Raw genomic sequence first — 23944 nt, forward strand, 5'->3', positions numbered from 1 at the left:
TCAAGCTCCTTCCAGCTGAAGGACGCCCTGACTACCATCGGGGAGAAGGTCTGCCTGGAGGTGAGCAGCTGCCTGGCCCTGTGCGGGCTCACCCCCTTCACCACGGAAAAGGAGGCCGTGCTCAAGGGCCAGATCCAGGCTGTCGCCAGTCCTGATGACCCCATCCGCAGGATCATGGGTACGTTTGTGAGGGGAGGACGAGCAGCAGGGATGTGCCCTTGGAGGGACTGGCGGCCCGGCCCGTCTGAAGAAACCTAGAAGGTTTTGGTAGCTTATGAGTGCTGATGAGTGAGGAGGGAGTGAGTCATCGCCACGGCGAGGGCAACCCAGAGTTCGGGACAAGTGACGGGGCAGCTGTCATTGTTCTGAGGCTTCTGACTTTGGAATCACAGGCTTTGTTCAGAACCCTGCTCCAGCACTGTGAGGTAACAAAAAATAGAAGTATTGGTCTCTGCACACCCCCGCCCCCTTTCTAGCTCCGAGCTCCTAAAATTCTTAGAGTTTCCTAAGTGATAAGAGCACTAAGAGTATCTTTTGTTCTAAGACTGGTCTTTGACCTGGATCCTGACATAGAACTCTTAAATCCTTTGGAATTTCCTGGGTGATAGGAGTGTCTTTTGTTTTAATGAGGCAACTCTGCCGTGGGCTCTGAAAAACCAAGCCAGGATTAGAAGCCTGGAATTTTCAGCCTCCTCCACCCCCCTCCAAGAGAGGAGAGAAGCACTGGAAATGCCCTTGATGAAGCTGCCATAAACATCCCAGAAGTACAGGGTTCGGGGAGCGTCTGGGTTCTGCACGTAATAGGAGGGTGCTGTACCTCCACCTCCAACAAAAGCACCTACCCTCAGGACTCTGTGTCTTTTGTTCTGGTTTTCATGTGTATCCAAATCCTTTATTGTGTAATAAGTGAGTAAACAGAGATGTTACCCTGAGTGCTGTGAGCTGTTCTAGCCAATAATCAATATCCAAAGGGGGAGGAGGTCTTGGGACCCTCCAGTTTGTAGCTGGAGGGACTGGCGGACCGGGGGACCTACTGCTTACGGTTGGTTGGCTTCTGAAATGGGGGCGGGGTGTAGCCTCCTGGGACTGAGCCCCTGGCCTCCGGGGTGTGACACTCCCTCCACGTAGAGTCAGAACGGAGTACAGCAGTGGGACACTCCGCTGCCATTGCAGAGTAACGCTGGGTGGGGGAAGCCCCTGCCCTCTGCGCGCTGCCGTGATGTGCTCCGACGTGCTCAGGATGTGCCGTGAGAGGGGGGAGAGCAGGGCTTTTCCTCAAGAGCTCCCGTACTGTGGCCCAAGCGGGTGACCCAATGCCTGAGGCTCTTCATCTCTAAAAGATAATACCGGGCGCCTGGGTGGCTCAGTGGGTTAAGCCGCTGCCTTCGGCTCAGGTCATGATCTCAGGGTTCTGGGATCGAGTCCCGCATCGGGCTCTCTGCTCAGCAGGGAGCCTGCTTCCTCCTCTCTCTCTGCCTGCCTCTCTGCCTACTTGTGATCTCTGTCTGTCAAATAAATAAATAAAATCTTTAAAAAAAAAAAAAAAAAGACAATACCGACAGCCCTGTGCGGTTGCTGGGAGGACCACAGGGCATTAGGTGCATAAAGCACTTACCAGAATAACCCCAGCCCCTCACAAGTACTTGCTAGAGAGGAGCTGCTGGCAAATAGCTTTCTGTGCTGGCTGTTACTCTTCCTCATCCCAGCCATAGCACTAGGGAAAATTCTGTTCACTGGTTGATCGAAGAATACAGTGTTCCTAATTTGGGGGCACCTGGCTGGCTCAGAGCACGTGACTCTTGATCTTGGGGTTGTGAGTTCAAGCCCCACATTGGGTAGAGAGATTACTTAAAAATTAAAACAAATTTTTTTTTCATCTAGGGGTGTCTGGGTGGCTCAGTCTGTTAAGTGTCAGACTCTTGATTTCAGCTCAGGTCATGATCTCAGGGTTGTGGGATCGAGCCCCGAGTTGGGCCCCGCACCCAGCACAGGAGACTGCTTGAGATGCTGTCTGTCCGCTCCCTCTGCCTTCCCCGCCCTTGCACTTGCTCACTCACTCACTCAAATCTCTAAAACATCTCAAATAAATCTCTAAAACATTTTTTTCATCTACTTTTAAGAACTATTTCTCTTTAGTATAACTTAAATTTGAAGTCGTTCTTTAGCTACTTTATGAAAGTGAATAGGCGTGCAGCGGAGCAACAGTGGATGGTTAGCAGGCTTCAAGCTAAAGCTGAGTGATCCGTGGTTACTGGATTTCAGGTTGGACAGAGGCTGAACCAGTGACCTGAGTCTCCTAACTCGGTGACTTCCTTTCTATCCTTAAGTAATATTTTACGGAAAAAGTTCCAGGGATCGACAGTTTTTTCCAAATCACTTCACCCCAGCCCTGCATCGCTCCCAGTGTCATCTGTGGGTCACTCAGGAGGAGCCTCTTGCAGAGAGAAGGACCATCAGGATTAGCGTTAGTGACCGCGGTAGAGAGGCACGGAAGGTGGTGAGCAGCGCACGGGCTAAACCGCAACTCCGTGTCCTGCCGTGCTGGGCTTGAGTAACAGCTCATCGCAGACCTGGGGCTAAAAAACAATCCTGGGGTCGGGATGCTGTGAGCATCTCCAGTTCTGCGTGAGGCTTCGAGCTCTGAGAACCTTAGAAAACCAAACTAACTTGGGGGCAGGGGTGAGGGGACCCATCCGGTCTACAGTTGCTCTGTCACTGTGTATTGGGGTCCGAAGGGTGAAGGCCATGTGCACCAGGGAGGGTCCCGCAGGGCAAGTGGAAGGCGTGCGGTTTAAAAGAACCTGATGAATATAGACACCCCTGTTGCTTTTCTGAGAAAATCTGCGAGAAGCATGGCTTGGTGCTCTCTCAGCTGATGAGGACAGTGCAGAAGCGGCCTGGAGAGGAGGGGCTTACAAAGCATCAGCCTGTGTCGTTCCTCAGAGTAGTACAAGTTCGCAGATGCCTGCAGCTCTGTGGCCTGCCCCTGGAGGCGTTACAGAGGGAAGTTCACGTCGCTTACATGTGGGCTTGGTGGGAAAAGCTCACAAACCCATGATGCTGGAATATTCTTTTTTCTCTTTTCATTTTTGAACTTGTAATTCCTGCTTTACCCCCCCCCCCCCGCGCCCCATTTCTTATGTGCTTTTCAGCAGTGGCTCATGGTGGCCTCAGGGGGTCTTTCTCCTCAGCCTGTCAACACTGCAGTCTCCTTTTATTGATTCATACATTTATTCTTCCTTTCTGAATGGATTTTGAGCTTCTCCTGGGGCCGGGTCTCCTGCCAGCTTTGTGCTGTGGGGTGGGGGGGGCGTGCTTCTACCTAACGGTCTAGAGCAGGAAGGGAAATGTTCTAAAGGGGCTGAGTGTTGGAAGTGCACGTGCTGTGGTCCACACCTGGTCCACGGGGTGGGCAGGGAAGACGTCCCCGGAAAAGGGATGTCTAAGCTAAACACGGAAGCATAATCCAAAGTTTGCAAAGTCACCCTGAACCAGAAGCAACCAGCTGCCTTCTTTTCTGTCACAGATTCCCGAATCCTGATCTTCTTAGAAAGCTACCTTGCCTCGGGTCATCAGAAGCCACTGCCCACGGTACCTGGGGGATTGGGTCCAGTTCAGAAAGAGCTGGAGGAAGTTGCTATTAAATTTGTCCGCCTGGTCAACTATAACAAGATGGTCTTCAGTCCCTACTACGACGCCATCCTCAGTAAGATCCATGTGCGATCCTGACGCGCCTGCGCTCTCCGGCGGCGGCGGTATTAGCCTCTCCATACAGAATACCTATTCTCGACTCTTGTGTTGCTTTGGAAAATGGCTATTTAGTACATTTCTGTGTAACAGCCCTGATTCCAAAGGGAAGAATACTGTGTATCACTGTTGAAAAGGGTTGTTGAAAAAGGCCCTGAATTCCAGTTTGAAGGTTTGTATTTATGAGTGCAAGTTTACAAATCAAGAAGCTTCTTGTTCTCTTACGTTTGAGGGGGCACTCCGCTTTTAGACGGTTGACAGCCGCATGTCTGCACCCGACTCTGGCCTGATTACAGCTGCCTGGTCTTTCCCGGGGGGCTCGGGCTTCTCTTCCACCATCTGGGTAGTTTTCCTTTCAGACACCCAAGACGATCTGCCAGCCACCAAGAATGAGAGACCAAGCCATGACGGTGTTGAGACTTTGCCCCCTGCCTGGCACCGACCCTCACTCTTCCCCCCTGCCTGGCACGGACCCTCACTCTTCCCTGCTCCCTGGCACCAACCCTCGCTCCCCCCCCCCCCAGCTGTTTTGTGTTGGAAGGGCTATACAAGGCTTACTGCCTCCCTGTACCCCTTTGATTGCTTTCTCCCTGCCTGGCCTAGCCAGAGCTCCAGAGCCCTTTTGTTCTAGAGGGGAGTTAATTGATTTTAGAAAGCTTATTCTTTTATACAGAATTATTTCTGAGCCTGGATGATAGCAGTTATGACTTCTGGGATCTAGAGAAAGGAAATTCTTTGACTTTTAAGCTTTGAAAGTTAAGGAGGAAATATTTTTATAAACCGTATATATGTTGGTGTAATTTAAAAGACACTGGAGTTTTTACTGAAAAATTTGCTGATACAATACACAGATGTATTGATTGGATTTGAATTTCAGAAATAGATTTAAAGTGTTTTCAGATAAAACCGCATAGTGTAAGCTCACTTATTTCTGGGATAAAGGAAGTCCTAGAAAATCCCTGGTTTGGGAGCAGTATTTTTTGAGGAACTTAAGTGACTGGAATTCCTGACATACCCATCCTGTGGCTGAAAGGGTGACTGGGCTCTCACAGATGACCCAATCTGTTAGAATAAAAAGTAAAAGGTATGTGTATGTGTGAGTGTGTACGTGTGTGTTTTAGACAGGGACACTCTATCAGAAGCAGAGCCATGAAGTTGGGTGTGAACTCCAAGTCCAGGAACAGCACAAGGCAAAATAATGCAGGGAATCCCTCAAAATGGTGGGGGCTGCGGTGGGGCCGGAGGCAGGCGTGGTGGCCTCCTGCCAGAGGAACGTTCGCTCTGTGACTATCGAGTGGTACTGAGCTTCAGGAGAGGGTACGCTTGTGCTCGGTGGGAGGTGGGGGGGGAAGACTGTGATTTCTCCAAACCTATGCTACAAACTATGTTCTAATAGTGTTTTCTACTTGCAGTCAGAAAAGTATGCTGCGTTATTTGGTCAGAAGTCCTATAAAGTTTATACTCAAGGACAAATCTTCCCTGGTTTCATTGGAAGTGAATAGAAGTTCAATAAGTAGAACTTTAAAAGGACAAAATCACGTCTTTTATAGTGTGTCTTCAAATGAGGTCGCTTCTGGAATTTTTTCTGGAGCTGAGGTTGCTCTGTGGCAGCCATACTTGTTGGTCATGGGGGCCCCCCATCCCCCAGGCTGAGAAGCCCGAGTGCGCTTTAAGTAGGCTCCATGCCCAACACGGGGCTTGAACTCATGACCCGGGGTTCAGGAGTCACGTGCTCTACTGACTGAGCCTCCAGCCTGTTGCAGCCCTCCCCCCAGCACTCTTTCACTCTCTTGCCTGCCTCAGCCTCTGAGTGTTTGGCGTCTTGTCCTGCCTCAGTTGAGGATGAAGGGGAGGAGCTTTACCCTTCATCCTTGAGTGAAGGGGTGGGTGGATGACCACTTCCTGTAGTCATTCTTCCTAAATCTTTAAAGTTCTTTTTTTTGCTGCCTTTTCTAAGGGTTCACTTTTTACCAGATTTCCCGCCTCCCACCATGGGTTCTAAATTCACAGAGTTAAGTTTGTACCATTTGAAATCTTGATGCATATTTTACAGGGACCCGCACAGACTCTCCTCTCCCCGCACCCCCCCACCCCTACCTCAATGTCCACGGGCAGAGTTCTCCAGGTGGCAAAGCCAAGAATGAAGGAAGCAAAGTTCAGAATCACAATATTCATACTGAATTTTGTTGTTCTTTGAAGATAAGTGAGTTACTTCCTGGAATCTCATAGGATTATCACCAAGGGCCAGGAAACTTCATTTGGTCCCTCAGGAAATGTTTGTTGAGCATCTCCTTATAATCCACACACCACCACCCCTCCCCTCCAGCTCTCCCTCCAAGATACGTATCCTTTGGAGCAGAAATTATCCTTCAGAATTGAACTGGTTCTATATAATGCATTCTGACTGGATTTGATGTGATTTTCTACCTAACAGGTTTGTGGAAACAAGCGTGTTTTAGGAAAGTGCTGGGTTTATTTGGCGGTAGTGCTTTACTGTGGATAGAACCAAGCACCTTGAGAGTCCGGTTCATCATTGCAGTGTGTTCGATTGATCTGATGCTCTCACGGATGAATGAACGTCTAGAGTAGTAACTGCTACTTTGTTAGCTCTCGGTTGGGTGGATGGATTCTCAGCCTAGGTGTTTTTTGAAAATCTCATTACATTTATTTTATTTATTTTTTTAAAAGATTTATTTATTTATTTTATTTGACAGAGATCACAAATAGAGAGGCAGGCGGGGCTGGAGTGGAGAAGCAGGCTCCCTGCTGAGCAGAGAGCCCTATGCAGGGCTCAATCCTAGGACCCTGAGATCATGATCTGAGCCGAAGGCAGAGGCTTAATCCACTGAACCACCCAGGTGCCCCTGAAAATCTCATTACATTTAAAGCAAGCAATACAACTTGATTGTGTATGTAAACATATAACCCGACTGAAAGTATACTTCAGCTAAGGATATCTTACTGATTGAACGCAGTAAACAGTTGTGTAAGAGCTGTTTTTCTCGGAAGAAAAGTTATGAATAAGTCTGACACAGTTATGAATAAGTCTGACACATGCAGATACTGGCTGACGATTGATGGGTTATTTAGCAGTTCTGTTTTTGGGGAGGTGCTTATGTTCATTTCTCTAAAACCGCACGATTCCCGGGAATCAAGAGGTATTGGTGCACCACCTTTCCTGCTGAGTTACAAAGGGAAGAGGTATTTGCTCTTTGATGTCCGGGGATTTTTGGCATGCTCTGGTTTCTGTGTAGAACGTTTGCATTAATTTTCATTTTGAGGCCGGGTGGTAGAGTGCAGAGACTGGGAGCTGCCAGGAAACCAGAGTTCTGACCCCATTTCTGTTACATACTAACTAGAGCAAATCAGGACCTATTTCCCGCACATGTAAAACGAACGGAATAGACTTGATCGTTAAACTGCTTTCCAGTCCTGACATTCTATGATGTGTCTCAGGGGAGTTTAAGTACACTGCAGTAGGATCGTGCGCAAAGCTCCTGATTGAGGAGCTGGGTTGGAGTCCCTCCTCTGTTGCCTTCTTACTAGTTGTGTGATATTGGGCCAGTCATTGTCCCTCGGGCCCCTGCATTTTCATGTGTAAAACTGGGAAACGACTCACTCACACTTCCTGTGAGGATTACACTTGAGAATGGATATTAGAATGCTTTGTACGGGGAAGGGACTGTGAATTGCCTTGTTAACAACCGAGGAGAGCATATAACCCTCTCCATGTAGGTGTACTTGTGTCTGTGCCTCGCTTCCCTTCAGTGAGTGCATTTGCAGGCTGGACCCAAGGGTTTCCTCCTGTCCTGGGATTTGTGCTTTTCTTCCGTCAATTCTTCTGTACTAAAGCTGGTCTTCCCGCTGCTCTTCTCCCTACTTCCATCGCCACCCACCGATTCCTCCCCATTCTCTCCTCTGTATTATTTGAACTGAACGATCGCATGAGTGAACAAATTAAGGACGGCAGAGGATCGGCTATGAAACTCCTATTTAAAGGCAGTTATCTCACTGAAAACATCATCTAAATAAAGAACCACAATGATGTTTGCAATTGTGTCTTAATATTGGATTTTGTATTCTAGAACTATTTCGTTCGTAGTGCTCAAGACAACTTCATGGGATGGAGGAAGAGATAGTCTAAGTGCAATAAGCTCTTTTAATTTGTCAGATGCTCACTGATCCCTTCCGAAAAAGCTAGAGCCCTGGAAAGTAAGTGTCTGGAACCTAAACAGGCAGGATTTAGTTGTTCCCAGCCCTGCTGGGGGTTTCTGTTTCTATTGCCTTCAGAACCTAAGAACTAGGACTCAACGTGTAGGCCTGGTTTAGGTTTGAAATCAGATGGGTCTGATGTTAGTAGCACTAGCCACATCTCACCATTTTTATGTTTTTTTCTGAACTAAACACCAAGAATGGTTTAAGAGTAACTTCTGACTTAAAGAGCAAACCCAGAACTGAAGAAGCACCTTCAATTCCATTGTTTTCATTCCTGCCGCCTCTGCTTTCTGAAGTACTGTCTTCGTCATGCTCAAAGCAGAACTCTGGTCAGGGTTCAGGGAGGAAAATTTAGAAAATGGATGAATTGTTTTTCTTGGCTTTTATTCCCAAAGCTTGGTAAGCTGACCCTTTTGTTGAATATGTAAGATTTTACTTAGATCAGGAACATGGTACCGGAGTTTTGTTACTTTGTATAAATGATCTCACAGGACTTCTGAAATTTTTATTAAATAGAACTTCACTTAAAAAATAGTAAGTAGAACTTCACTTGCTGAGTGTCAGGTAAGAGGACTACCGACATTAAGGAAGTTTGCTTTGGGAAATGAAATATTGTAAAAAATGTATGAACATGGTAACTATGCTTTCACTGTCGTATAAATGAACTCTTGGTTTTACGTGCTAAGCACAGGCCAATAGAGGGTTATAAAATTACCAAATAAATTTATAATTATTGATCAAGGTTAATATGCTGACAAAAGCATGTCTTTTCATTCTTTTCTAATGGTACAAATTTGGTTGTTGAGTTTTTCATTTACTTAGTAGCTACTACCTTTTACTTTCCTAGGAGTGGCAACACGGATAAAACCTCTCATGTGAAATTCAGTGCTAGAGGCTAGAGTTTGATTTTGTTCAGGAAGGACTGAGTCTTTTCATCTTACTGGGTTCTAGAATTCTCTAGAAAATGTCCTTGCTTTTATAAAAAGGAAAAATATGGATATCTTTTGGAAATTTCTGGGTCTAGCACTGTGGACACAGGAGAGTTCCTGGACAAGTAGGACTGGCTGTATGAGCATCCACACATTAGAGTTCCAAAAGTCAATGCAGATTTCTAACACCATGCTGCTTGATCAACTGTATCTACAAAGGGAATGATCAAATACGCAGAATCACGTTAAAATCTAAACATTCATATATATATATAGCAGAACATTAGAAAATGGTTTCTCTTAACAAATAATCCTTTTTGTGTTTATAGATCAAACGACATTCAGGAAAAAAACATCTTAGAAATAAATGGAGTAGGAATAATTATAATGCCCCATTGGCTGCTCAGTGGTACTTTTCATCAAGGTCGGCACATGTGTTTTCTTTTTATTACGATGCTTAAAAAAAAATCATTTTTCATGCATTCACATAGCTTTGTTTTGTCATTCATGCAGACATTACAGGCCTTTGAAGCCATTTGTCTTTAAATCACTGCCCAAAGTAGCTGGGTGATGGACATTGGGGAGGGTGTGTGCTATGGTGAGTGCTGTGAATTGTGTAAGTCGATCAATCAGGTCTCTGCCCCGAAAGAAAATGTTACATTATAAGTTAATAATAATTAGAAACAAAACAAAGAAAACCCAGAAACACTACCCAAAGATAGCACTTCAGGAGAGTCTGCACCTCTGTATTTTAATTCCTGGGAAGTTATTTGGTACTACTTGTGTCTTTCAGATTGTTTTGATGACAACCATATTAAGAAAAAGCTACACAGCTTAAAAGCAATACTTGAGAGGATAATACAATCTGAATTAGAGCCAGCTGACTTTGTTTATAGGATAAAATTTTAGCCTTAATGGGAAAAATACAGGAGACACATGCTTTGAATTACGACAATATTACCTGGCTTATGCAAGAAAAAGATTCAAGATAACGTCTTTTCCATTAAAAGCAAGAGTTTTGTAGAAGTATTTGAAGCTGATTTTAAAATGCATTTAATCACTTTATTTTTAAAAAGATTTTATTTATTTGACAGATCACAAGTAGGCAGAGAGAGAGGAAGCAGGCTCCCTGCTGAGCAGAGAGCCCGATGTGGGGCTCCATCCCAGGACCCTGGGATCATGACCCGAGTTGAAGGCAGAGGCTGTAACCCACTGAGCCACCCAGGTGCCCCTATTTAATCATTTTTTTATTCAAATTCTAAATTGCATACCCAATTTGTAAGTTTCTTTATAACTGTAATACTTTCACTTTTTCCCCCCCTTCCTTTTAGCTTTTATTCTGAATCACAGCCCTTAGGCTCAACTAGTTCTGTGTCTCATAGTTTTTCTAGAAATGAGTCAAGAGGAGGTAATGTTGCTAACAAAGCATGAAACCAAATTCTTAGGACTTAGAATTTAAAGCTATCTGCGTGTAGCTCCTGAAGAACATGTTCTTGAGCATGGAGTACCTTCTGAAGTACATTTGTGAGAACAAGACAGTGGGTGGTGAAAGGAATTCCCACACATTGCTTTTAAAAGACATGAAAGGTAATATATCTGCCTCAGACTGGGGGAAAGAACAGTCATATTTGAGGATTTCTAAATGTTTAATTTGTCTCTTAAAATCAGATCCCTCTGTTTACAGTTAGCACTAAGGCCAGGAGAGGACAAGTAGGTAAGTGTACATAGATTAAATACAAGATGACCTTTCTTTGTATTGGCATTTATTTTTAAAAGGTATTGGCTGTGGGGCGCCTGGGTGGCTCAGTGGGTTAAGCCGCTGCCTTCGGCTCAGGTCATGATCTCAGGGTCCTGGGATCGAGTCTCGCGTCGGGCTCTCTGCTCAGCAGGGAGCCTGCTTCCTTCTCTCTCTCTCTCTGCCTGCCTCTCAGTGTACTTATGGTTTCTCTCTGTCAAATAAATAAATAAAATCTTAAAAAAAAAAAAAATAAAAGGTATTGGCTGAATAAGTAGCTATTTTAAATAAATTCTGAATGGAAGCAGCAGGAGGCATGACATTTTTGAGATCCTTTTATTTTTTTAAAGGATTGTTTTAAAATTTTAAACTACAAAACCGGTTCCATACATTCTGCCATAAATAAAAACAAACGATAAGGCAGGACTCTACATCAGCAAACAGAACTGTTTTCAGAAAATGTGATAAAATGCTTTACAATCATAAGCCATCCAGTTTTTAAAATAAAACTGTTGAAAACTCACAAATCTTCAAGCGGCACATACAAGACACCCTTGAAGAGGGAACAAAATGTGGTTCTGCCGTTTTGTGCTGTTCTCACATTTTTGAAAACCTAGTTTTGCTTAGAGCACAGATCTGTTCCATATTCTAAAATCCACACAGGTTGGTTGGTTTTTTTTCTCGAGAACCATATGATAGAGGCACCAATGACAATACAACTTTGTTTCCAAGAACCTTGTAACAAAGCATTGTCTCTTTTAAACATATGACTTAAGAGGCAAAAACGGAATCCTGGAGTTTCTTCCAGAGGCTGGTTGGAGCCCACCTCACCGAATTCGCTTCTGCTGCCGCGCTCTGTAGATGTCATGAACGGGGGGAACGACGGCGCCCTTTTCTTCGTCGTCGTCGGAATCTTCGTTGGGCCTCTTGACCGCTTTGGTGAGTACGGCGTTGCTCTCCACCGGGCCGTTGCCCTCCACCGCCAGCTCCGGGGCGCCGCCCGTGATGATCCGCACGGCCTCCTCGACAGCTGCGCAAACCACACGGAAAGGCCTGTTGGGGGCGCCGCAGAGTCCGCTCTGGGGAGAGACTCTGCAGGCGCTACCTGACACGTTTGCGGTTGGTTTCAGAACCTGCTGCTGGCCGAGCAAGGGAGGGTAGTAGTGATGCTACATAATTCGAGGGAAAGACAAAAGCGGCTCTTACAAGGACTTTCAGAAGCCCAGGGTCCTAGTGCGTGTTCCCATGAATAGAAAAGACCTGCTTTTGTGATGTTTTACTCAGTGGGATTAGATGTGAAGGAGCCTCTCTGTACCAAAGAGGGTTTGATCACTCTGAGGCTTCAGGGTACAGCAAGATGGCTAGCTGAATCTGGAAACTTCAGGAGCAAAGAATAACGGTCTCCTTCCTAGAAGACGGCCCTAAAGCGGGGCCTTCATCACTTACTATTTGGTATCTTGCATCTTCGGAAAATTTCCATCAGTTCATCCACTTGTACAAAAGGACCCTATTTTGACACAAATAAATTTTAATCCCCAATAACTGACAAGTTAAAATCACACGACTTTACATTTTCCGTAAGACAAGAAAAAGCACACAAGTATTATAACCCACAGAGCAAGTATTATCAAGAAAATAATAGTAAACAAACCTGGAAGCAGATGGGAGGAGGGAGAAGTTTCATTAGAACGACGGCTGCAGGCGGCACCGGGAAAACGCCCCCGGGAACAGGGTGCAAGCCGGGTGCTGCGACACAAGGAGAAGGAATCAGACAGGAGGGAAGAATTTCTACACAGGGCTAAAATAAATCAGAAGTAATCTATATAGAGAGTTCTAGGTCTGTGTTGCTTTGTTCTGAACATTTTAAATTGCCTTTCGGGCTTCACATGTTTGACGAGCTAAAGTGGAGGCGAGAGCGCCCTCTCCCCCGCGCGGCCGCTGGGAGGCAGAAAAGCAAACAATCCAGGGGTGGGACGTCAGTCAGTTTTTGTCAAAGACCATTTCTAAGCCTCGTAAGTCATGTGTGCGGCAATCCTGTTTAAAGTCGGTTACTCAACAGCATGTTTAATCATAAGGGCCTTGTGTTCAAATAGGATCGAGAGGCGCTACTACCCATTAGTAAGTGTAAGTAATACCAGACAGCATCGCTGGAGTGAGTGTCCAGTTGTACGGGTAGTTTGTAGGGAGCAGCATTTCTGCCCAAACTGGTTGCTGGAATCTGAATTGTTGAGGGTATTTTTGTTTTTAAGGACATTCTTAACTCAGTTTGCGGCAAAGATTACAGCCAAGTCACTTGTCATAGTGACCCTGAGTCTAATAATTAACCTGCAATGGAAAGGTCACATCAGTCCCCCCCACCTCTGGATTTGAACCAACACACAGAGGTCTCAGTACTGGGTCTAAAAGTCATGGCTTACGTGCTAAATGTCGTGGCTGAAATGGAATCATCTGCTGAGTGTCTGGTTTAGGGTATTCTGGTTTTCTATCCACTTCATCTTTCAGAACAGGCACTATAGAAGGAGCTACCACTGGGTCTGGAATGATAGCTGCTAGCTTAGCACGGGAGACATCCTGAAAATGCAGAACAGAAGAATCCTAAACCTGAAAAAGGGACTTGAATATAATTGTGCAACTCTACAATCTTGAGGATACACTGAGAATAACTGGGTTCAAACCACAGGAAGAGAACTGAGAGGGAACAGAACAGAGAAGTTCCTCTGCTGCAGGCACTGGTGTCAGTCAGCCTGTCCAGAGCCCCTTTTGCCACCATAGAGGTAGAAGAACATCTCACTTTCTCAGAATCTGCTCATATGCCACCTCATGGTGGCAAATCTGAAGAAGTAGGCCCATTGCGGATGGCTTGTTCGCTCTTCCCACTCACATTTTATACACATGGGAATATATTTAATTCTCCCCCCCCCAATAAAAAAAGTTGAAATAGAAATAGAAGATGGAGAATTCATATTTAAGAAGTAGTTCAACTCGGAAATAGAGCTCTATTTTCATTAATTTCCATTTTCATCTTGGCAAAGTTAAAATAGTCCTTGCTAATAGGTGGTCTTAAAGGTCTTTTGCTTTTCATTGAGAAGTTAAACTAGAAACTAAATTTCCTGATCCCTGAGCAGTCAGAGTAGTTATAGAATAGGAAGCTGGGACTGGCACAGAACTAGGGCTTCCACCAGTGAAAAGGTCTGAAGCTTCAATTATGGGTCATTTTCCCCATTTAAATCTTGTTCATACACCAAACCAGTGAGACACAGGCCAGAAGAGGCTCCTGAGGAGAATGATGGTCAAGAGTATCCTAATGCTGGTTGGGTCCCTAAAGGGACCCAATCTAGGATCTGTGGCTATAGCTTCCCTTTGGACTTCCATCTTGGTCTTTGTTTTCATGACACAGGAAAAATCAAGAAATGATAAAACAATGTTTTTCTCAGCAAGGGCTATTTCTGGAGCTGCATAAACATTAATCTTAGCCTGAACAGGTTCAGGGGCCAGATTTCTTATGATTCTGTTGTCTATATAGATGAGTTCCATTTCCAGATAAGCTAATTTCCCCAAGAACCCTCTGAAGTACTATGTTAAAAATACAAAAATCCCCTCGGGAACTTTATGGACTTTTAACAAGCTGTGAGGTTTCTTCATTATACCTACTGAAGCTACATTTGGTTTAAGATCTGTCAAAACATGTTCGTCAGTTTTAAGAACTATTAGAAAAAATAATACCTAAAATGACATTGTTTCTTCCTTTCACAATACCTTCATGTGCCAAGCAGACAAAAGATACAGGGCACTGGCGATTTCAGGGGAAGGCTGAAATTGTTAAACCTCACTCTATTATTTTGTTCAGTACTTTTTTTTTTTTTTTTTTTTTTTTTTTAATTTATCAGAGAGAGAGAGGGGGAGAGAGTGAGCACAGGCAGACAGAATGGCAGGCAGAGGCAGAGGGAGAAGCAGGCTCCCTGCTGAACAAGGAGCCCGATGTGGGACTCGATCCCAGGACGCTGGGATCATGACCTGAGCCGAAGGCAGCTGCTTAACCAACTGAGCCACCCAGGCGTCCCGTTCAGTACTTTTGATACTTAACGTTTCATAAACTCAAGGAAAAGCCCTGAACTTTTTCCCCATTTTCTGAAAAATCTATTCTAAAACTAATTTCTAGTTCAGAATTTGCTTTAAATGGATGTGTATTCATAAACTATTCTAAAACATGGGGCAAGTAGGGCTACTACATATCTCTTGATCCCAAGTACATACCTTATAACCAAGTGCTTTTAGTTCACTTGCGGAGCAAGGATATAAGTCCATGAACTTATATCTATCCACCAGTAAAGCTGTTTCTTTGCCTTCATACTCTTCTTTGAATGCTGTAAACCGTCTTTTCTCCACTTTGAGTATGCTAGCTAGATCACCAATGTTACTTTCAAAAGCTAGAAATCGGGCCCAGATTTCTCTGTAATAAATACAATCAGTACTTAATTATTCTAGGTTTGGAATAGGAAGTCCATTCACAAAAAAAGCCTGAAGTTCCCTCATCCCCCCCGCTTTTTTTTTTTTTTTTTTAAGATTTTATTTATTTATTTGACAGAGATCACAAGTAGGCAGAGAGGCAGGCAGAGAGAGAGAGAGAGAGAGAGGAGGAAGCAGGTTCCCTGCAGAGCAGAGAGCCCGATGTGCGGCTCGATCCCAGGACCTTGGGATCATGACCTGAGCCGAAGGCAGAGGCTTTAACCCACTGAGCCACCCAGGCGCCCCACCTCATCCCTTTTTTTAATTAGAAAAAGCTCTTTTTTTAATTATGATTTTCAAACTTAAGGACAGTATAACAAATATCTATAGACCATCATCATTACCTAGATTTCATCATTGTTAATATTTTGCCATATTGGTTTCACCTTGCTTTTGCTTAAGTACTTGAAAGTAAGTTATAGATAACACTTCATCCTGCACATTTGTGTGTTTAAGCTTTTTTTTTTTTTAGATTTATTTGGCACATCTTCCTATCCCCTTGTGGTAAGAGACACATTTACCTTAAAGAGGGTAAACTCTTGGTGGAAGAGCTGAAAAAGGAACATATACAGACTTCCAATTTCTCCTGAGTAATGTGGCTTCACCATTTTGTTTAGTGGCATGAATTATGTGGAATACAGTCTTCACTCAATATATGAATAAAAATATATTCTAAAATCTAACATGCTTCCTTTTGTTTTCTCATTAACATGGATTATTTGGGACATATTTGTACCTCAGAACTGTTGTTAACAGCCAGAATTAATTTTCTGAGACTCAAATGTCATTAAACACGTTTGTACTCAAGTAACACATGGAAGCCTACTGCATACCAGGAACGGGACTACTATAAAAAGCCTGTGTTGGCAGATGTTATTATTTGATGAGCTAAGATTTGGAAAGGTTATGAAATGTATCTAGGGTATCATCGGCTGAGCTGGAATTTGAACCCAAGACTCCAGAGCCTTATTATTTCCACTGTACCACTATACCATATTCCTGTTTGATAAAACTGACAGCCAAAAGCATAAACCAGGGATGTAATCTATCAAACTTTCAATATGTAAGAGTTTTTGTTCTGAACCATGGTAAAATTTTCAGAAATTTTATTTGTTTATATCAATTTCTAGGGCATTGTAAACTAGGAAGAATATTAAAATATTTAACAATAAATGGCCAACACCTCTTTCAATTCTACCCAGTATATAAACATTTAAAAAAAAATCTTAAACAGGCAGGTATTTGTAAATTACGCTTCAAGAGAGAAGGGAAATTTCTTCTGAAACTTCTAAATAAACATTCATCCACAGATCACAATTCAAGTATTAAAACTGCCATCAGAACCTGACCAACAAGTTTTCCCAACAGCTTACCCAGACTTCTCAGGAGGAAGGCTTCCAGAGGTTAAGACTCGTTCAAACAAAACTCGGGTATTATTGTCCTCTAGGATACAAAAAAGATTTTAAACATTGAAAAATTAAATTTTACAATCAACAGTATATTCACACATGCTTCATCTCGTTTAATTCTCATAAAATCCTCTGCAAAAAGGTAACTACTTCCCCAGTTTTTGTAGATGAATTAACCTGGGGTTCAAAACGAATGAGTTGGGGATGCCTGGGTGTCTCAGTCCATTAAATGGCTGCCTTTGGCTCAGGTCATGATCCCAGGGTCCTGGGATCCTGTCCTGCGTCAGGCTCCTTGCACAGTTGGGAACCTGTGCCTCTGCCTCCCTCTGCCTATCGCTCCCCATGCTTATGAGCACGTGCTGACAAAATCTTAAAAAACGATTGAGTTGATCTGGCTTACTGTTACCGAGTAACAGCTGGAACTAGAAGCCAGGTCTTTTTTTACCTGTAGTATGGCCCTCCTTCTATATGTACTGCATTTATGACAGATGATTTATAACTGGTACCTGTGTGAGGTATCCAATTCGACTTTTATCTTTTTTTTTTTTTTAAGATTTTATTTATTTGTGAGAGAAAAAGAGAGAGTATGAGTAGAGTGAGGAACAGAGGAAGAAGCAGACTCCCGCTGAGCAGGTAGCCCAATGTGGGACTCAGTCCCAGTACTCTGAGATCATGACCTGAGCCAAAGGCAGATGCTTAGCCTACTGAGTCACCCAGGCAGCCAACAAACATTAATTCTATAAGAGAAAATTTCTTTTTAATTAAATGCTCCACTGTCTCATTTTTTGGAGTGAAAGTCCTTTTCCAGAGTATAAAATCACTCAGCTAAAATACCAAATTGTTTTTAAGTTTTATTCTTTTTTACTATATAGGTATAAAGAATGCTGTACATTTTAAAAATATCAAAGCATTGATAGATAGCGGTGATATCTAACTCATTTAAATGACACATAATTGTACACTTCTTTCTTAAACCAACTTTTATGCCATTTCTAGTCAAGAAATTATATGTACTGGACTGTGGGTAACTAGGCTAAATGAGACACATACATATGTATTCGTTATATGAATCCCTCAGCCCTGTGCCAGGTATAAGGTCGGATCTTAATATTACAGCAGGGTAGAGAAATAAAGATGGTAATAAACATAATGTTTCTTTTTGAAATCTCTCCTCTAATAGCCTCCAAGCATTTCACTTTACTACTTGGGCATCTTTGAGTTTTGGTGGCTAAATATTTGTTGTCTTTTCCTCCAGCCCCGACCCAGGAAACAAGAGATGAGCATGAACAACTCTTATTCCCAAGTCTGAATTTGTGGCTTTATCCTATTAGTGATGGGACTTCACTGATGAGGTATTAAAGATCATTCTGCAGAGTCAAAAGCATCTACCATTACTCAAATACAAATTTATGGTTGTTAGGCCACAAATATTTCCTGAGTGCCTAGTAAGTGCCGGTTCCACTGTGATGACGGAATTATAATACATTTAAGAAAAAAGAAACCCAGCAACATATTTTCAGAGAATGATATTGAGGGTTTAGTATTAATTACATAACCATTATAGATCTAAAACTTACTTACCATTCAGGTGGGAAAGATAGTCAATATAGGCCAAGACATATTCTGGAATGTCTCCATATTTCTTTAGACCCAGCTCAAAAATCTTAAAGGCAACAGATTTGTCCTGGAAGTAGAAAGGAATGTACTGATTTCTATGAAATGTCAGACAAGATACTCAAAACAATATTAAAACTATGACACGTAAGTAAGTTACATAAAGTATTAAAATGGAAATTAAAATTATATAAGTAAAAACTGCTGCATTCAAAACCAAGGTGTTTAATAAGGCATCAGTTAGCAGACAGTGGGGATTTGGATGATGCTCCATTTAACTTTACACAGATACACTTAGACTTCCTTTATGATACAGAGCAATTAAAACTTAAGGACAGAAACTAAGATTACCTTTTTTTTTTTTTTTAATGTATCTCAGATGAAAGAATCTATTTTACCTTTCTTTTCTTTTTTTTTTTTTTAAAGATTTATTTATTTATTTATTTGACAGAGAGATCACAAGTAGACAGAGAGGCAGGCAGAGAGAGAGAGAGAAGCAGATTCCCCGCCAAGCAGAGAGCCCAACGCGGGACTTGATCCCAGGACCCTGAGATCATGACCCGAGCCAAAGGCAGCGGCTTAACCCACTGAGCCACCCAGGCGCCCCTCTATTTTACCCTTCTATTTTATTTCAGCACTTACCTTACTACAGTAATACTCCATGAGTGCTGCAGTAACATAGACGTGGTGGCGGGTTCTGGTATCTTCTCTTGCTTTTTTAAATATCATTCTTCCAGATTTGATACCTTCTGCTCTTCTTGCAAATTTCATATATTGGATATATACCTATGCAAAAAAAAAGGAATTTCTATTCTACAGATTAGGCAGAATGTGATCCCTGTAGCATCCATAACAATCTCACCTTATTCTTATACTAGTATGTTTCCTGTATTGAATACCCAAGATATCAGAAAGCTAGGTTATAAGTAGTGCTCTCTTTAAGTCCACAAGCAATTTTTTTCTGGTATTAAAGCTGCATGCAAATTAAATTTTTTAATGCAAATAAATTTTTAAAAATTGATACATAATTCACATACCACAAAATTCACCCTTTAGAGTGCACAATGGTTTTTAGTATATGCATGAGGTTGTACAATCATCACTACTATCTAATTCCTGAGTATGCAATTAAATTATAAGGAGGTAATAAAAGTAAAACCATTAGAAAACATTCCATTAATAAATGCCAACACCTAGAAACTCAAGATTTAATCTAATGTTTAATAGTATATGTTTCACTTTACATTTTCTTGGTTTATTGCTTTGAAAAGCCCACTAACACTATTTTTCCAAAGACCACATAATGTAACTTTACTGATAAACTATTAATGAGTCATTTTATACTAAGCACCACAGAGTGCACAATACATGATAAATATGTAATATCTGTTCAATGAACAAATGTTTCTGGACTAAGAATAGAGTCCTAATTTGCCCAGTTTTCATGTCAAACTATGTTACCCAGTTTTGATAGAGGTATGGATGAGTAGATGAATGAACTATGTGTTCCTTAAGGAGAGGGATTTTCTCTAATTTGTCATTGTACTTCTGGAATCTAGCATGGTGCACAGAACAGTTCACTAAATGAATTTTATTTATATTTATTTATTTTAATTTTATTTATTTATTTAGCAGAGAGAGACACAGCAAGAGAGAGAACACAGGCAGAGGGAGTGGATGAGGGAGAAGCAGGCTTCCCACTGAACAGGGAGCCCAATGCAGGGCTCGAGCCCAGGACCTTGGGATCATGACTGAGCCAAAGGCAGGCAGACAATGACTGAGCCAACCAGACTCTCCTAAATAAATTTTTTTTTTTTTTTTTTTTTATTCATTTGATGGAAAGAGATCACAAGTAGGTAGAGAGGCAGGCAGAGAGAGAGGAGGAAGCAGGCTCCCTGCTGAGCAGAGAGCCCGATGCGGGGCTCGATCCCAGGACCCTGAGATCATGACCTGAGCCGAAGGCAGAGGCTTTAACCCACTGAGCCACCCAGGCGCCCCTCCTAAATAAATTTTTTAAAAAATATTTTATTTGGGGCGCCTGGGTGGCTCAGTGGGTTAAGCCACTGCCTTCGGCTCAGGTCATGATCTCAGGGTCCTGGGATCGAGTCCCACATCGGGCTCTCTGCTCTGCAGAAAGCCTGCTCCCTCCTCTCTCTCTCTCTCTCTCTCCCTGCCTACTTGTGATCTTTCTCTGTCAAATAAATAAATTCTTTAAAAAAAATAATATTTTATTTATTTATTTGAGACAGGGATCACAAGTAGGCAGAGAGAGAGAGAAGGGGAAGCGGGCTCCCTGCCAAGCAGAGAGCCCGATGTGAAGCTTGATACTGGGACCCTGGGACCATGACCTGAGCTGAAGGCAGAGGCAGAGGCTTTAACCCACTGAGCCACCCAGGCACCCCCCCTAAATGAATTTTAAAATGATGAATAAATGCAAATAATCAAAACAGTGGAATCCCAATACAAATAAACCAAAAAGCAGAACAGATCTGACTTCAGGAAGAGGCTCTAGAGCTGCGCACACCCACCGGAGCCCTTGTCCTCTGGATCAAAGAGCTTCATTGCATTCTTACAGAAACTCAGGGCTTTGAAAACCACTATTATGGAGCAGAATTCAGGATATAGTGAGTTCCTGTCTAATTCCTTCCCAGAATGTTGGCTTCTCTTGTTTCCACTTATTTAAAAAGAAATATTTATTAGGCAACAATTATGTGGCATAAATGGCTTTAAACCATAATCACAAGGAAGGTGTTAAGAGAAAGCACTACTGCTTCATACGACTGCATTAAAAAAAATACCTGAGGGGGTGCTTAGCTGGCTCAGTTGGTAAAGCATGTGACTCTTGATGTCAGGGCTGTGAGTCCAAGACCCACACTGGGTGTGCAGCCTACTTAAGAGTGGCTCAGTGGGTTAAGCTTCTTCTGCCTTCGGCTCAGGTCATGATCTCAGGATCCTGGGATCAAGCTCTGCACTGGGCTCTAGCCCTGCACTGGGCTCTCTGCTCAGCGGGGAGCCTGCTTCCCTCTCTCTCTGCCTACTTGTGATCTCTCTCTCTCTCTCCTTCAAATAAATACATAAAATATTTAAAAATAAAGAAAATAAGAAAAGAAAGAAAGAAGAGAAGAGATCAGTAATTGACTATAAAGGGGTCACTTGAGGGAATTTCTGTGAGGTCATATAAGTGTTTTGTATCTTAATTGTGATGGTGGTCCCATGACTCAATGTTACTGGTCTGGATTCATAGAACTATACCAAAAAAAACAGTGAGTTTTAATATATGTAAAGTAAAAATTTTTGTTAAAGCTGCCTACAAAGGTGTAAAGAGACATAACGTTACTCACCAAGGTTGGGTCAATATCCTCAATTGCCAGAAGTCTGTTATATATACTGTGAACTTTCTCATACTTCATGCGACTCTAGGGTGGTAGAGAAGAAGCAGATATAAGTAGACAATCACAAACAAGCCGGATTCGAGCTCTGAGGAATTTAGAGGCTGTACCCCACAATGGCACCTGCTTTGAACATAAATATATAATGAGCTGAGGACTAATAACTGTTCATTTTGCATCATCTCTACCAAAAGCAATATACCTGGCAAAGAAGCAGCCAGAAAAAAATTCAGTCCTGCAGTAAAAAATCCAATTATAAGAAAGTTCTAAATATTGTTACTAACCTCTTCATAATCTGCATATGCAAAATAAAGAAGCATATTCTTCTTTAATAAAGTGCTTATAGCTCTTTCATATATATTAGCAGCTTCATCACTAAATAATTTGGCATTATTCATATCCTAGGAGAAAAAAAAAGAAAGTTCACTCATCAATAATTTTCATAGAGCTGAAAGAGAATGAAACAGACACTCACATATATACATATGGATACATATGCACTTCTGGATTCTAAAAAAATTCCAAAGACTTCTTAACACACAGAAGAATCATTCAAGTATTCTAAATGGCTCATCATTTTAATAGATTAAAAACAGTTCCTATATTTTAATTCTGACTAAGGTAGCCACATATAACAATGTCACTAAGCTTTATATTATAAGATTAACATTTTCAATACCTATACTTCATTACCAAAATTCAGTGTTGTATTTTTAGCAAATTATTGCTCTATTAAAACTATGAAAAGGCCAAAGATGGGGAAAGGAATACATACCCCCTTTTCTGCAAGCAGTTTACTTGACTGCTCAAGATACTGGGCAGCTTCATACCAAATATCAGGGTGATGGCCGAGTACAAGCAGGCACTGTTCATAAGCAAACATAACTAGGGAAGACATTCACAAAATATTATTTAAGAAACTATCAGTACAAGCATTATTACTAACTTAGTAGGCTAAAACAGCCCTCGATTATGAATGATTAGAAATAAAAGCTATAATGATTTCTGGCACCATTATCTACCTAAGCCCCATCCATTCATCTATCATTTATCAAATTAGTACTTATTTTTTTTTAAAAGATTTTATTTATTTATTTGACAGACAGAAATCACAAGTAGGCAAAGAGGCAGGCAGAGAGAGAGGGGGGAAGCAGGCTCCCTGCAAAGCAGAGACCCCAATGCGGGGCTCGGTCCCAAGACTGCAGGACCATGACCTGAGCTGCTGAAGGCAGAGGCTTAACCCACTGAGCCACCCAGGTGCCCCCAAATTAGTACTTATTGAGCACAAACTGTATGCTAGGGAATGTGAGAGATACTGAATGTATCAGTGACTAAGACTTCTTATACTCAAGGGGTGCCTGGGTGGCTCAATCACTGGGCATCTGCCTTCAGCTCAGGTCATGATCCCAGAGTCCTAGGATGGAGCCCGTGTCGGGCTCCCTGCTGGATGAGCCTGCTTCTTCCTCTCCCTCTGGTTGCTGCTCCCCTTGCTGTGCTCTCTGTCAAACAAATAAATAAAATCTTAAAAAAAAAAAAAAAAAAGAAAAAAGAAAAGGCTTCCTATACTCAAGGAGTCTGTCCTGTGTTGGGAAGATATCATGTAGACAATTATAAAACGTAATAACTATTATGATGAGGAAAGTACAGTGTACTCTTGAACCTGCAGCAACAGAACTTTGCATAGTTAGACTCAAGAAAGGCTTCCCTAAGGAACTGACATCTAAAGCAAAACCTGAGGAAGGGAAAGAATCTGGTCAGATCAGAGAGTAAGTTGAGCTCAGAAAGGAACAGGGGACATAGTGTAGACAAAGGAAATTATCTGCAAAGGCTTACAGATAAGACAAGACTGAGGAGTTGTTTAAAGTTCCAAATTCTAGTTCTGACAGTAGCAGAGTTGTTTCTATCAGACTAACTCTCCTGAAAATAAAAATCATAAACCAAAATAACAAAAAAAAACCAAAAAACCCCAAAACTATTTCAAGGCATGGGAGATTGATCAAAAGAAACTTATGGCCAAGACAGAAACCAAAAAACATTGAACCCTTAAAAAATCAGAACCACACAGGGTAAGATCCATATTTAATAAGACTTTTCCCCTCAGGGATACATTGCTGTGTGTACAGGGATAGTTAGATCTCAAGTCAAATACTGAAGTCTTACTGGCTTAAGCGAAGTAACATGGCATTCTGAGCTATGAGAATAGGTAGAAAGTTAAGGGGGGAAATCCCCAGCAAAGAGAGAGTCACAGAGAATGGTGCCTGAACATCTGAGCATAAATGCCCTCAAATCTTTAGTTGGCTTCTAAAATGTACTTAAACACAGAAGAATACAAAGAGCTCAAGTGGAAAGCAAAGCTGGAAGGCTAAAAGAGCTGAATAGGTTTCCTACCAGCTGCCCACT

General features: G+C 42.4%; 2 protein-coding genes across 7 annotated transcripts in view; one reads left to right on the forward strand and one right to left on the reverse strand.

The window, feature by feature from the left end:
• Positions 1-5532, forward strand: part of TCP11L1 (t-complex 11 like 1) — a 38159-nt gene extending 32627 nt beyond the window's left edge. For all 5 annotated transcript variants that reach the window (XM_059139136.1, XM_059139145.1, XM_059139155.1 and 2 more), the window contains 2 exons: positions 6-178; positions 3527-5532. In XM_059139136.1, coding sequence (XP_058995119.1) covers positions 6-178; positions 3527-3729 — 376 coding nt within the window. In that variant the 3' untranslated portion in view covers positions 3730-5532. The remainder of the gene's footprint in view (positions 1-5; positions 179-3526) is intronic.
• Positions 5533-10948: 5416 nt separating this feature from the next.
• Positions 10949-23944, reverse strand: part of CSTF3 (cleavage stimulation factor subunit 3) — a 68941-nt gene continuing 55945 nt past the window's right edge. For both annotated transcript variants that reach the window (XM_059139104.1, XM_059139112.1), the window contains 11 exons: positions 22320-22429; positions 21829-21945; positions 21497-21571; positions 18798-18941; positions 18123-18225; positions 16506-16575; positions 14881-15076; positions 13044-13197; positions 12278-12372; positions 12073-12133; positions 10949-11656 (listed from right to left, as the gene is read on the reverse strand). In XM_059139104.1, coding sequence (XP_058995087.1) covers positions 11454-11656; positions 12073-12133; positions 12278-12372; positions 13044-13197; positions 14881-15076; positions 16506-16575; positions 18123-18225; positions 18798-18941; positions 21497-21571; positions 21829-21945; positions 22320-22429 — 1328 coding nt within the window. In that variant the 3' untranslated portion in view covers positions 10949-11453. The remainder of the gene's footprint in view (positions 11657-12072; positions 12134-12277; positions 12373-13043; positions 13198-14880; positions 15077-16505; positions 16576-18122; positions 18226-18797; positions 18942-21496; positions 21572-21828; positions 21946-22319; positions 22430-23944) is intronic.

The sequence above is a fragment of the Mustela lutreola genome, chromosome 1 (assembly GCF_030435805.1).
Source record: "Mustela lutreola isolate mMusLut2 chromosome 1, mMusLut2.pri, whole genome shotgun sequence".
NCBI classification, from domain to species: domain Eukaryota; kingdom Metazoa; phylum Chordata; class Mammalia; order Carnivora; family Mustelidae; genus Mustela; species Mustela lutreola.